The 15,051-nt window shown below is 49.6% G+C and overlaps 1 protein-coding gene across 5 annotated transcripts in view; it reads right to left on the minus strand.

Annotated features, from left to right (window-relative positions):
* The window catches only part of PTBP2 (polypyrimidine tract binding protein 2), a 50,343-nt gene extending 36,031 nt beyond the window's left edge, over nucleotides 1-14,312 (minus strand). For 4 of the 5 annotated variants that reach the window (XM_054564964.1, XM_054564963.1, XM_054564962.1 and 1 more), the window contains exons 1-2: nucleotides 14,231-14,310; nucleotides 13,030-13,060 (exon numbers count right to left, since the gene is read on the minus strand). In XM_054564964.1, coding sequence (XP_054420939.1) covers nucleotides 13,030-13,060; nucleotides 14,231-14,238 — 39 coding nt within the window. In that variant the 5' untranslated portion in view covers nucleotides 14,239-14,310. Of the gene's footprint in view, nucleotides 1-13,029; nucleotides 13,061-14,230 lie in introns of all 5 variants that reach the window. The other variant, XM_054564960.1, reaches the window with a different exon arrangement.
* Between the last annotated feature and the right edge of the window lie 739 nt (nucleotides 14,313-15,051).

A 15,051-nucleotide genomic window follows, 5' to 3' on the forward strand; every position in this document is an offset into this window, starting at 1 on the left:
CGCGCTTGGTTCACCCAGACAACACAGGGCTTCAGAAAAGGAGAACTGGGTGCTGGTGACTCGCACAGCTCGCCCCCGCCCCGCCATCAGCGTCACTCAGGGACGCACTTCAGCGGCTGGGACGCTGAAAGCAAAAGTAAAACCTGCAGAGGAAGAAATGCCTGTCTGCCTGCATAAACAGACGGAATCACGTCTTCAAATCCTTTGGAGAAAAGGTTATATATTCCTATGTTCTCAGAAATGCACAGTTGTTCAAACAAGCCAACGTTGTTTTAGCTATTTTAAAAATGCATATATTTACAAAAAAATATGCGAGTAGGTTAGTATTAAAATAGCTAAATCAAATGTTTTGCCTATTTTAAGTAGGTATATATTTACATACATGGGTATTAATATTTAAAACCACTAAATCAATACAAGATGATTTAAACCACAGTACAAAGTAGTTGAATGCAACCACTGAAATGAAAAAAAGTATAAAGGAGGTATTTTATCAAGCATTTCAGAAAGTCCAAAGCAATACAAATTAACCACAAACTTTATGCTGTGTCCAAACTCATAAGCTATTATTAAAACAAATATCAAAATGGTAAACAAATAGTCTCCTCCCTCATTGTTTTACAAGCTTCTACTCGTCAAATATTCAAAGAAATACATACAAGCATGACAAGAACTAAATAAAATGTCCCACCGCGCCCCATGAGCACTAGACGCAGGCATCACGCCTAGTGAGCCCTCAAGGTACGGAGACTCGGCGCGGCGCAGATTTACACGAGGGACAGGCTTGGTGGAACCAGGTCAGCAGCCTATGCTCTCAGACCCACCCAGACCTACTGACCGAAAGTGGAGGCCAGACCAGGGCTTCTGCAAGCCCTCCAAGTGCTTGTGCCGCACACCGAACTTGAAGAACCGGGAATTTTGACTGGGGCTGCACCGATTCCATAGATCAAGTTGGGAAGAACTGCCATCTTGACAATACTGAGTCTTCCTATCCATGAACATGGAACATCTACCTGTCTGATTCCCTGGTTTCATTCATCACAGTTTTATAGTTCTCCCATTTACATCTTGTACCTATTTCGTTAGATTTATACCTAAGTATTTCAATACTTTCGGCATAATGTAAATGGTATTATTTTTAATTTCAAGTTGAACTTGTTCAGCATTGGTATAAAGGACAGCAAGTGACCTTTGTGTATTAACCTTGTATCCTGCGACTCTGCAGCTACTGCTTACTAGTTTCCAGGAGAACTTTTTTGGTCCCAGGATTTTTTACAGTCTCTCAAGTCATCTGTGAATGACAATTTTACACTTTCCTTTTCAATATGCATCCCCATTATTACATTAGCAAAAACTTCCGGGAGGCTGTAGAAAAGTGGGAGGGAGAGGAGCCCCCCCGAGGTGCACCCAACCTTACTGAAGAAGCGTGGAGCCCCCCACGTCACCGATGGTCTCGGCTGCAGCTCCCTTGCTGAGCTGCATCGAGTTGCGGGAATCCTCCCGTATCCTAGTTGACTGAGTTTTTGTCATAACAGGGTATTGGATTCTGTCAAATGCTTTTTCTCCTTCCAGTGATATAATCATGTGACTTTTCATTTTTAGTCTGTTGATATGATGTATTAACCTAGTTTTCTTTGTTTTTATGACAAGTGTGGCACTAAGTAAATTAAGAAAAAGGGATCTGTAGTTCAGCTTCCACCTACTATGTAACTGGTAAATTACTTAACTATTCTAAGCCTTAACGTCCTCACTTGTAAAATAAGGATAACTTCTCCTCACAGTCCTTGGGATTAAATGTGATGACACAGGCCATGAGAGAGAGAGTATGGTAATAAAACGAGTCACACAGATTGTTTGGTTTCCCAGTGCAAATAAAAGTTTTGTCTATAGTGCTGTCTATTAAGTGCGTGCAATCGCATTATGTCTAATAATACAATGCACATACTTTAATTAAAAAATATGTTATTACAGCCCTGGCTGGTGTGGCTCAGTGGATTGAAGGCTGCCCTGTGAACTGATGGGTCGCTGGTTCGATTCCAAGTCGGGGCACAGGCCTGGGCTGTGGGCCAGGTCCCGAGCTGGGGGCATATGAGAGGCACCCGATCTCTCACACAACGATGTCTCCCTCTCCGTCTCCCTCCCTTCCCCTCTCTCTGAAAGTAAATAAATACAATCTTTTTAAAAAATGCTTAATCGCTAAAGACGCTAGCCATGATCTGAGCCCTGGTGGGGAGTCCCGCCTCGATACTGACAGCTGCTGACAGATCAGGGGGTGGCTGCTGAAGACTGGGGTGGCTGTGGCAATTTCTTAAAATAAGACAGTGACGTTTGCCACATCAATCCACTCTTTCTCTCACTTGAACACACAGAGGCAACTGTAAGGCTGACTTGTGTAATTCCAACGTTGTCCTGTGTCAGGGAACAGGGAGGCCCTGGGAGAGGGAGAGGAACGGCGGAGCAGCTGGCCGGAGGAGCACTCACGACACACAACACGTACTGATTAAGACAGCCAGCTTAGAGGGCACCGTTTGTGGCACCCCGACACAATTATAACAGTCACATCAAAAATCACTGATCACAGACCACCATCACAAACATAATGCTAATAATGAAAATGTCTGAAAGAGACACCAAGTGAGCCAACGCTGCTGAAAAATGGTGCTGAAAGACCTGCTCTAAGCAGGCTTGCCGTAACACTTCGACTTGTAAAGAGCCCAGCATCTGCGAGGCACAAAAAGAGCACCGCGCAATGAAGTGAGGTACGGCTGTGCGCCCCCGGGCCACGTGCCGGGCTCACGCCAACGGTGTTCCCAAGAGCCCTCCCGGGGGCCGGCCTCACACAGGGTCCACGTAAGTACTGGTTAAGTGAACGAATGCTAATGGCTAGTACCCGCCTGAGTTCAGAAAACACTTGGACTCCTCTAGTTTTCAAATCTCTTTAGGTGTTGGCTAAGTAATTTGTAAGCAATTCTGGAGGTGGGGGCGGGGAACCTGAGGTCCACTGAAGCAGGAACGCAGCCTGTCGCTCTGGTGTGCAGCCTGCAGAGCAGTCTCCTCCTCCTCCCTGCAACGCAATCCTCCGGACGGCAAAGTTTTAGTCTTTTGTGAAGTTTGTATCTGTGGGTTTTTTTTCTCCCTCAAATGATTTCATACCTGCTACTCAAAGAGTAAGGATCTCAACAGCCTTCATAACTGAGTCCAAAGAATCCCAAATTATTTATAATTCTGAGACCTTTTTCACAGAAATTAAATGTACTTTTTATAAATGTTTTTTATAAATGTATTATATTGCTTTTTATAAAAAAGCAATTATGTTTGACTTTCTGTGAGTAAAAAAGCTTAGCAATGTTACATCCAGAAGCAGTGATTCTGCAGCACTGATACTAACATTTTCTCGTTAACGGGTGGAGCAATCTCATCTGAAATACCTCAGCGAGGTGCCTAACTTGAAATGGATATAAAGTGAAATGACTCAATGGTATAGTAATGCAAGCTGTTCTGCAGTAGTGGCTGCTGTAACAAATTAAGTTAGTGGCACTTAAACTTGGAAGCACAATCTCTACTAAGTATATATTTTTTATTTAATTCATCAAAGATAAATGTTAACTGATCTTAGATTCAATTAAGAAAAGATATTAAGTGCTAAAATGGGCACTGCTGTCCCTGAGTAAATCTGACCACAGAAACTTTCTTCTCCTGCTGTGTAATGACAAAGCCCATTTCAGAGGAGGCTGGCCTACCACACAAGGAATTAGGGAAACGCCAGCCTCGAAGGTACAATCTTCTTGCATATGTCAAGAGGAGAGAGAAGTGTTTTTTAAACAAAGGATACAAAAGCACAACTCAAATGACATTTGGCATTCATTCCAGTGATAGAAATTTATTTCTTATCTTGGTTCTTAAATATTCTGTTCACCGAGGATGAGCCCCGTACAATCTCTGGTGCAAGACCCGCTGGCGCCGCTGGGGAGCCAAGCCCGGACCGAGGACAGAGCTGCCCAAGACACCCCACTGGAAAGGAAGCAGGGGCAGCGCCTGAGGAGCATTAGGCCCCCGAGGGTCAGGCAGGCTGGCAGGCACGGACGACCGCGGGCCGAGCACCGCCCCTCACCCCGCCCCCAGCAGCTGCGGGGGTCCCCCCCGGCGCCCGCCCCAGCAGAAACACGGCACGACGCCGTGGAGGGCCGGTAAAACCAGCGCTCGCCTCTGCAAACAGGAGAACACAACAGACAGGCTTCCGGCGACACGGATCACAGAGAAGAGTTGGCGACCCACCGTCAGAGCGCAGAGCGCAGAGCGCAGAGCGCACGGCGGGCGGGCAGCGAGGCGGCGTCCTGGCCTCTCGGCCCGCTCCGCCCTTTGGGAGCGGCGCTTCCTTGGCCGCTATCCTAAAGTATATACGCATGTAAAGTAAAAAACAAAACAAAACAACCCTCACTGCAAATTTTAATTTCATTGGCTTTTCTCTATGTAAGAGCAAAAAATGAAACGAAATAAAACAGGATCCTCACCTAATACACAAACAAAAATGGTAATTTTCTCATGGATTACAGACAAGTGCAAAAGATGAAACTTGAAAAAATTTGAAAAGAAAATATCTTTATGATATAAATATGCAAGGCCTTTTTAAAGTAAAATACAAGAAAACCGCCCATTAAAAGAAATGCTGATGAATTCCACAAAGTGGCCACAAAATTGCTACAGAAGAAACTGTATCCCGCCAACAGACAGAGACTGACAGACCAGGAGGAGGCGCTGGTTTCCAGCAACTGGCCCAGAAGGTCCGGGAAACCAAGGGAAACCGAAAGGGCCGGGCGAGGAGGAGGACCCTGCACCCTGCCCCCTGCCCGAGGGCGGCCAGGCCAACGTGGGGCCACACCAACACTCTCCCCGTAAGAGTTGATGGCTTCTATTCATTAAAGACAGCACGAAAAAGTGACAAACCACAAGATTTTAGCAACACAAGAGAATCAGTAACTCTTACATAAAAAAAACTATAAAATCAGTTTAATTCAAATTTTTATTAGACAGAGATACAAACAGGTATTTCATAGAATTTACAAAAGAACAAACACTAATTGCCACCAGTATGTTGGGGGCAGGGGAGATGCCACACCTCATTCATAACTATGGAAAGAGAAGGCGCTGCACAGCAGCTTGGCGAGATTTAGGCACTTAATACTTAGCGAAGTGCTGACGAAGATCTGAAACGGCAAGAGCCCTTGTGCACTCACTACTGGTCAGGCAATAAATTCAAACAAGATGTTGGAAAATAACCTAGTACTCCCTTGTAAAATTTACCGTACTCCTTTGGAATGCATCTCCAAAACTCCTGCATATACACACCAAGAAACAAGTACAAAAATGTTCAGAGCAGCATTGTTCTTGAAGTCAAAGACTTTAAACAACCCAATGTCTACCAACAGGAAGAGAGATAAATCGGGGTGTTTTTACAGAAGAATAAGAGGTAGCAATGAGTATTATCCAATTATATACAAAAAACATGGCTAATTATTTAAAATATTACTGAATCAAAACAAAAGTCACGGAAAACATTACATGGGCATACCATTTTCATAAAACTCAAAAAAAGTGTGGTGATGGATGTTAGCTAAACTTTTTGTTAATCGTATGCATATATATGCATACGATTAACATATATAATTAAATCACTGTACACCTGAAATTAATGTATGTCAATTATATCTCAAAAAAGAAAAAGAGAACTCTAAAAGTTAAAACTTATTGCCAAAGGTATCAATTAATACTTCATAAATCTTGAATGCATTTTTAAACAAGAAAATAAATGCAGGATGTAATTTAAAGTGGACAAAAAGTAGTAAGATAAATCTAGCATGGGCAAAAAAAGATAAAAGACAGAAAGTAGTGAATTATTAAACAAAAAAGTTTGCCTCTTTTAAAAAAACAAGTAAAATAAAGTCTTTGAAAAGAGAAATAGACGAAAAGGAAATATTCAAATGTTCAGTATTAGTAATAAAAAAGAAGAGTCTAGAATGCTATACTATTTCTGAGAAATCTGGAACTAACTGTAACATAATTTTCTAGGATGGGACTAAAAAACTAAATAAACCAATAACTTTGGAAGAAACTGAATTATTCGTCCACCAAGTATCCCTCTTTCACACTCTCACATATGTACAAGGGAAAGTATGTATAACGAAAAAACTCAACACATACAGTGCTGATTAGCTATGATAAAATTACTGGTGACCTAATTTTCCTTTTCGCCCAAATCACTTAGTTTTCTGTATTCAGTATTTTTCTTTACAATTAGAGAAAATATCAAGGGAAAAGGGAAATTTCTTCAAAGAAATGTTATAGTTTTATGCCTTTGAACTCAAGTACTGCCATATTATTTTATTCATTATGCAAATACAACGTTCCCCCAATCAACATAGAATTTTAGTGCAATTATAAATCAAAATCCAAAAAAATCTTCGAGGGACTTAGCCAACTGACCTTAGATGGCAGACAGCAGCACAGCAGAGAAAATGCGAAGACAAGTTTGAACAAAGCTGTGAAATCCCCTCTGCATTTAGAGTCCCAGGCTGACTGTGAGGTGGCATTAAGGTGCCGGGTGCTCAGACAGGGACAGACGGACAATGAAAGCAGAGAGGACAGCCAGAGACGGCTCCACGCACACATGGACGCCTGGCAGCTGACACTGCAGGTCCGTGGAAAAACACAAACTAGTCAAATGACTTGGTACTAAATTTGTTATGCATAAGGGAAAAATCATTAAACCTTTCCCATACACTGCATAAAACTTAAGTTCCTAATAGACTAAGGCTCTAAATGTGAAAACCAAAATTTTAAAACTTCCAAAATAAAACCCACAAGACTATAAAATGTTCAGTGAAAGAAATATTTCTTAAAACTAAAACATAAATGTGATGTCAAAATTTCCAACTTCTATTCATCAGTGTAAAAAGCCACAGAGGAAGGCATGTATGCAGTATGTGCTGAAGAGTTAACAAAGTCAGCATCCACAATATATAAACTCTCCTCAGAATCAGTAAGACAAAAATTACATTAGAAAGAAAATGGACAGATGCTATGAACATGCATTTAACAGGAGAAATATGAATAGCCAGTCAAGAAAATATATCACTGATACTCAAGGAATTCAAATTAAAGCAAAAGAGCATCCGCACGTATGAGGTGCAGGCGCCATGAGAAAGCCCGGCCACGCCGATCATGGGGGCGGGGGTGTGGAAACAGGAATTCTCACACACTGCTCATGGACGATGCATCAACTAGCACAACCACTTAGGGAAATAACACGCCAGTATCCAATCAACTTGAAAATAAACACAACCTATAACCCAGCAATTCTAGAGAAACTCTAGTTTTGTCATATACTGAAATACGCATGAGAACGCTCACAGCAACAACTTGTAACAGCAAAAGAGAGAGAAACAATCTTGTATTTGTCAACAGGGTAAGGGTATGTTCACGTAATTTATGGCAAGAAAAATGAAGGAATTAGAGCTACATATAAACTTAGGTTAGGAAACAATTACTGAACAAAAAGAGCAAATTACAGAAGACACATAGCATGACAGCACATATGTATTGTTTAAACCTGTAAAACAAAACCACATATTGCTTAAGATAAATATATATACACACATTCATATCGTCAAAGCCAATTTCATAGGAAAAGCAACCACCAACTTCAGGAGAGTGCTTCGGCGGGTGGGAGGTGGGGAGGAAGTATATGCAGAGTGTTCTGCACTTATGATGTCCTGCCCGCCCCCAAATCCCTGCGTTGCCCCAAGGGAGAATGGTATTTAGATACAGGGATTCCGGGAGGCTGTTAGGGTCAGACTTGGTCCAGCCCCTACCGCCAGACACTACTTCCACAAGCTCGAAGGAACCCTCCACAGAGCATCTCTAACACCATTAAACCAAGCTCACTATTTGTCCTTTTCTTTCTTTTCCTTCCTTTCCCTTCCTTTTTCTTTCCTTCCTTCCTTTCTTCCTTCCTCCCTCCCTCCCTTCCTTCCTTTCATTTCTCCTCCCACTGAGTTCCTTTGGATTCTGTTTAATTTTAATCACCTCACCCTCAATTACTTCAGAAGTCATGCACTCTATCCCGTACAATTTTAAAATGTAAATTTTTCTGATTCAATTTGCACTTAAAATTTCTACCCTCCAAAATGGCACTCATTGTCCAAAAGAAATGTAATGCGGGCAACACATGGAATCTTATAAATTTTCTAGTGGCCCAATTTTTAAAAGTTAAAGAAGAAATGGTGATACAAATACGTATTTTAGTTAACCCAAAATATTATCATTTCAAAATATAATGACCATAGGAATTACATTTTTAATACCGAGTCCCAGGAATCCACGTTGCTTCACAACTAGAGCTCAGCCTAGACTCGCCCCGGGGCCAGGTGGCAGCGGCCAGAGGGGACAGCACAGCTCAACAGACCCCCAGGCGCCAGTCCCTTAGCCCAGCTCACGCGCTGTTACAGTCGATCCACCGCTATTTCCTTGCACACCCAGGCCAGGAGCTACACCGCCTCTCCGGCCTCGCTGCCCCTCGGGGGCCCTCCCTTCCCCCCCCCCCACCGGGCCCAGCCCCTCCCTGCACTTGCTGCCCCGCCCTCCCTGACCCAACCTCGGAATCCCCCACGTGGGCCGTTACACACGTCCCTCAAGGCGGTGGCGGGGGGAGGGCTGGCCTCCTGCAAATGCCATTGTTTTGCTGTCTCCTTCAGCATAACTTAGCTGACTAGGTGGGAACAGGTGGAGTTATTTTCACTCAGCACTTGGAAGATGCTGTCCGTTCCCCTGTCTTTTCTAAGGAAGTGCTCTGCCTTTCTAGTGCTTCCTCCTTCTTAGGGAATTCAATTTTTCTCTGGCTGCACTGAAGATCTTCTCTGTGTCTTTGGTGTTCTGACTTTTTACTGCAATGTGTCTAGATTTCCCTGTGCCTCCTAAATCTAAGAATTCATGTAACTCATCAATTTTGGGAAATGATCAGTTTAGCTTTTTCAAATTTTGCTTCTTAGCAATCTTTGATTTTTCTTTCTGGAACTCTAATTAGATACTCGTTAGAATTTATCTTCCTTTCCTCTCTATCTTTTAACCTTTCTGTTTTTATCTTTTTATTGGTCTGTGCTAAATTCTGAGTAATTTTTATTTTTTAGTTCACTAATTCTCTCTGTAGTGCTATCTGACTATTTTTAATCTGGACTCCAGGGTCTCTTAAAAAATTTATTTATCGTATTTGACTTGCATTAAAGTGCTCCTTCTAAATCAGATTTACAGGTTAAACAATGATAATAATGACCACCATCATCACTTGAGAACTTATATGCCATTCCATACAGAGTATTTTATGGATTATTTTATCCAATCTTCAAAATAACTTTTGAGGTAGGCCCTATTAGGTTCATTTATAAATTTGTACTGGGTTGGCCAAAAAGTTTTTTGTTTTTGTTTTTCTTCCTTTCCGTAAGATGGCTCTAGTAGCGCTTAGTTGTCTTTAACTTCATTTGAAACAATTTTGTTAGGCTGTATTGTGACAGCTGTCAAGTCAGCATGCATTAAAAAAAAAAAAAAAAAAAAAAAAAAAAAACCAAACTTACCAGAATTGGTGAATTCTTGTGCAGCCACTTTAATATCGAAGATAGAAGAAAATATGCAACATTTCTGGTGTATTATGCTTTATTATTTCAAGAAAGGTAAAAATGCAAAAAAAGATTTGTGCAGTGTATGGAGAAGGTGCTATGACTGACTGAGCATGTCCAAAGTGGTTTGTAAAGTTTCTTCATGCTATTGACCCGTTAGCCAAAAAATTCTTTGCTGTGGGGCTGTCTCATGCATTGGAAGACGTTCAGTAGCACTGCTGGCCTCTACCCATGAGAAGCCTATAGCAGCAGATAGTGAACAAATACAAAGTATCCAAATCAATAAAGTTATTGATGAAAATGAAAAATGCCTTTTATTTTATGGAAAAAACTAAATGGACTTTTTGGCCAACCCAGTAAAACTGAAACTAAGATTACCTGTTCAATGGTATAGAGGCTAAACCCAGTCTGCTACTTCCAAATCACCCACTATTAACTTGGCAAGACCTCCACTGAAAAACCATTCTCAGCCACCGTCAATAATTCCAATGTATGTTAAATTTTAACACTGTATTTCTAGGATATGACTTTAAGTAAATTTGAAGATACACGTCTTTGTAGATATCCTTTAAGAGCACTGAGGGACAGGTGTTTTCTGAGCAGAAACTATGCTGGGCACAAAGTGAGGAAAAAACTTTTACAGGAAATACTCGGGAAAAATATCACCCGCACCTGCGCATGCAAAAAACAAAATCAAATGTCCGCCAAGGGAAAAGCACCACCACCCCCAACACAGGAGCAGGGAGACTCCCGGAGCCCAGGCCCAGCCCAGCCCGGACCGCCAGCCACAGGGAGGCCGGCCCTCCACGCCCCTGGCGCGTCCGGTCCGCGACGGAGGGACTCACAGCGACAGGCCCTGGAGGGGCGGGGGCGGGGGCGGGGGCGGGGGGCGCTGGGCGCGCATGCGCGGCAGGCGGCGATGGGGAAAGGTGCAACCGCTCTCCAAACAGTTTGCAGTTGCTTAAAAAGTTAGGCCTCTGCCGCTCTGTTCCGGGCAGGTTCCCAAGAGCCGCGAAAGCAAACGCTCCCACGGACTCGCACTGGACAGTGCACAGCAGCTTCACGTCAGCAGCCCGGCCCTGGACACGCCCCGCGCCCACCAGGAGCTGCGGGACGGCGGCCCCGGAGCGAGGGGGAGCGGACCCCTGGTGCGCAGCCCGCAGGTCCAAAAACACGTTGAGTGGGGTGAACCAGACCGAACAAGGGTTCCTACTGCACAATTCCATCTACAGGAAACGCTAAAAAATGCAAACGACTCTACAGGGAGAGAACACAGGTCGGTAGTTGCCTGGGGAGAGAGGCGAATGGGACGTGCTACCGACAGGCAAACTGACACTTTGGGAGCAGGTGCGTGTTCATTATCTTGATTACAGTAATGGTTTCACAGACATACCCGTGTATCAAAACATGTACACTTAAATATGTGTAGTGTACTTATCACATACTTCAATAATGCTATTTTTTTAAAGGCAAAGCAAGAGGCAGGAGGCCAGCACACATGGCCAGAATCCACTTGCGTAAATGAATGAGGACGTTTATATGTGCGGTAACATATACCTTAATAATTTCAGGAAAAAATGCACCAGGAATATTTTTCCATAATTACCTGCACCTAAGAAATAGGACTGGAAATCAGTGAACTACTCTGCACTCTGAATTTTTTTTAACCACGCACATTACTTTTATTTTTTTTAAAAGTATGAAAGCGTAAGTATTTGTACAGAGGCCTGACGCCAAAGCACAAGTTCTTAACCACTATCCTAAAAAAACCATAGAAAACATAACTTTAGTCATCCTCACCTTTATATGAACAATGAGCAAAAACAATGGTTAGCAATCATTTTCACACCATTTTCTAATACTTCCCCTCAAACTACTAATACAGAAATCGGGTGTGACCGACAAGCCTCCTCGACACCCCCTGGGAGCGCCAGCGCCGCCCCGCGGCCGGCGTCGGCCTCGCCCTCCGCAGCGACGCCAGGCTCCGCACTGCGTCCCGCACCGACCCCACTCCCCGCGGGCCGGCGGCCCCGCCACCACGTGTCCGCGTCCTCCGCCGTGAGCTACTCCCCGCTTCCGAGCCCCTTCAGTCGCAGCTTACGAAGTACCGCTGCCAAGGAAGGTGCCTCCCCCCAAAAGCTCGCCATTCACCGCCAAGCGACGTTATATGCACTTAAGAAAAAGGCCCAAAGACAGAGCACGGACAAGGATTCAGTTCGCTGCAAGGCAGAAGGCAGAAAATAAGAAAACATAAAGTACCCCCAAAAGGACCCCGCAGTCCCCACGCTGTCACAGAGGACACCTAACAATTCTAAACAAGGCATCGCTGAACTCGGGGCGCAGACTCCGTGCACGAAGGGGACGAAGGGGACGGCGTTACCGCCGCCAACAAGCCACTGAGCCCGCGAGTCTGCACTCGCGCCCCCCACGGGGCCCGTCCCTTAGCGAAGCGCGTCCGGGGCCCCGCGCCGCCCCAGGGGACACACACGAGCGTCCCGTTCCCCGGCCCCCACCCCGCGCTGGGAGGCGCTGACCCTGGGGGGCCTGCTGGCCGCGGCCGGGCAGACGCCGGGCCGGACAACCAAGGCCCAAGACAAGGGCCGTGCCCCCCCGGGCGGGCCTGCAGCAAGAAACCGCCTGCTGGCCACGACGTGGACGTGGACACGGGCACGGACCGCGGGCAACGCGGGCCGCAGGGGAGGACCCACGCGCGCCGGGAGAGGAGGCCCTTCCCTGAGCCCGAAGGGCCGCCCTCCTTTCGGAGGCAGGCGGGCGCCCGCTCCCGCCGCGGCCTCCGAGGGGACGCCAACCGCCTCGCGAGCGCGGCTCCTCTCGGGTGGCGGGGACCGACCCCAAACCCGGCCCTCGGGTGCGGGCGAGCCGCCCTCCTCTGCGGAGGCAACAGGGCGTGAGCCGCCCGGCCGCCGCGGCCGCCGCGTACACTGCCTGGCGCGCGGCCCCGTTTCCGTTGCCCATGTTGCCCCCACGGCAGGCAGCCATGGCACCCACGTGAACTGCGCGTCCTCGTCTCCCCCCCAAATACGTGGGCAGAAGGGCGCGCACCGCACGGCAAGCCCGGGCAATTTAAGTCTCGCGCCTCGGGCGGCTCCCTTCCCGCCATTTGCAAAAGCCTCCCGCTCCCAGGAAGGCGCGGGGGAAGCGCTGTCAGGGTCCCCGACGCCCTTCACACCCCCTGTAAAGTGTCACCTCAGCCCGGGTCCTCGTCTGTTTAGGCCCCAGACTACACGACAGCCCCTCAAAAGGGGACCCCTCGACAGCGGGGTTTTGTTAGCTGCATTAGTTTTCAGACACTAAGTGCAAATGCCCCTTAACCACGCCGACAGGTTCCACAGTCCTTTCCTACCTTGACGCCAACTGTGACTTCTGTGACGATTCTGTGGAGAGAAAAGAAAAGCGGGTTCAGCTCCTCGTTCCTCTCACCGCTCCCCGCGCCTCCGTCGCGCGGCCGCCGGCCATCCCGGGCTGTCGCCGGGAGAGAGCACGCGCCGCCCCGGGCACCGAGCGCGCGAACCGGACCGGCCGCCTGCAAGGGCCGCCCCGCAGCCCCGGAGGAGCCGGGACGCGCCTGCTCGCGTCCCCCGGGGGCACCCACTTCCCGGGCAGACACTCCGAGTTGCGCGCCCGCACTTTCACACGCTCCGCACTTAGTTATCGCGGGATCAGCACCAACTCAACTCGCGCTCACTCGGGGTCTCGCAGCGCCCTCGGAGGGGCTGACAAAGGCGCTTTGTCAGGGGCAGCGTCTCTCCGCCCGCACCCCGCCCCGTGGCCCGGAGGCCGCGCGGCCCGGCGGTTGACTTCCACGCGCCTGGGGGAGGGGCGCGGGGACCAGCGCGGCGCCCCCTCGGCCTGGCACCCCGGCCCGGCCGCCCGTGGCCCCTGTCGTCCTGGGGCCGTTTTTGTTTTCCCGAAAACGGGTCAAAGTGGCTCCGAAGCCGGCACGGCTCTGCGGGCGTGCTCCCGTGTCGCCGGGCCCGCGTGACGGGGCCGCGCGCACACGCCCGGGGCGGCAGGGATCACTCTGGGCCCCGGGGCCGGCCCCGCGAGTCCCAGGCCCACCTAACGGCCTTCCGCCGCCGCCCCCAACCGGACTCCGGCGACAACAAAGGAGGTGACACCGCCGCCCCTCCCCCGCCCCGCGGCCCCACTGGCTTCCGCGGAGCTCCCGCATCCCGCACCCCGGGCCGGGCGGTGGGGCCGCGGGGGACACGGGGCGCGGAACACGGGCCTCCCCCGGACCCCGGCCTCCCCCAGCTCCGCGCTGTCCCCGGTCCGGCGTCCAGGTTGCCGGCCGAGGTCGCTCGAGGGCCAGGGCCGGCGGGTTGCTCGCTGCCGCCCAGCCCCCTCCCCGGGGCCGTCGCCCCCCGGTTCCCGGCCCGTCCCGCACGTCTCCCCGAGCGGCCCGGGCGACGGGGGGTGTGTGCGAGGGGGCGGCGGGGACCGCCGCCGGGCCCGCAAGCGGCCGACGGGGTCGTCCCCGGACCGGACCCGACCGGACCGCGGGGCGACCCCCTCCCAGACCCCCGAGCCAGCCCGTCACCTACCCGTCCATTGCCGAACCGGACAAAGCCTCGTCCCAGGGACCGAGCCGCGCACCAGCCAGACACCGAGCGGCGACAAAATGGCGGCCAGGGCGCGACGGAAATGGCCGAGGGAGCGGGGCGCGCGGGCCGAGCGGCGGAAAGAGCCGAAGCGCCGCGCGGAGGGGGAGGGGGCGGGGAGGGCCCGGGCAGCACCTGCGGGCGGGCGGCGGGGACCGCGGGGCGACCCGTGTGCCCCGCCCGGCCGGCCCGTCCCCACGGGGCCGCCGCCGCCTCCCCGGCCGGGGAAAGCCGACGTCGTAGCCCTGCTCCCTCGCAGTGTGGTGCCGGCAGACCCTCCCTGCCCCCTGACATGGGACCCCTCAGTCCCGGGCCCCGCCCAGGGGGAGCCCGTGGAGCTTAGCGCAGGCACGGGCGTTCCCTGCGGACACCTGTTCTCCGCGCGCGGGGGTACGTGGCTCCAGCCTCCCCGGCGGACAATTAGGGGACACCTGAAGGAAATGGTCACAAGAGGCTGGGTGGGTGAGAGCGCAGGTGGGCCCCGTGTTTCAGGGTCGGGAAGCAGGTGCCCCAGGGGCGGAACCCGCCGTCGGGGGCGGGCTGCCCACGAGCCTTCCCCTCTGCTTGCACGGGGAAGGGCCGCTGTATGGACCGCACGGACGCATCCCCCTTCTTTCTCACAGTCTCTGGAGTAATGGTAACGGCATATGGGACATTTTCCTGTAATGTATTTTTATCAGAGACGCAACCAAGTTTGGAAAGGCAGCCACTTTGGAAAACTTGCTCAGTGGGGCCTGCTTGGCCAGCACCTTTTCCTCTCGTCC

This window comes from Pteronotus mesoamericanus, unplaced genomic scaffold (genome assembly GCF_021234165.1).
Source record: "Pteronotus mesoamericanus isolate MK-2021 breed Mesoamerican mustached bat unplaced genomic scaffold, CSHL_Meso_final scaffold_99, whole genome shotgun sequence".
NCBI lineage: Eukaryota > Metazoa > Chordata > Mammalia > Chiroptera > Mormoopidae > Pteronotus > Pteronotus mesoamericanus.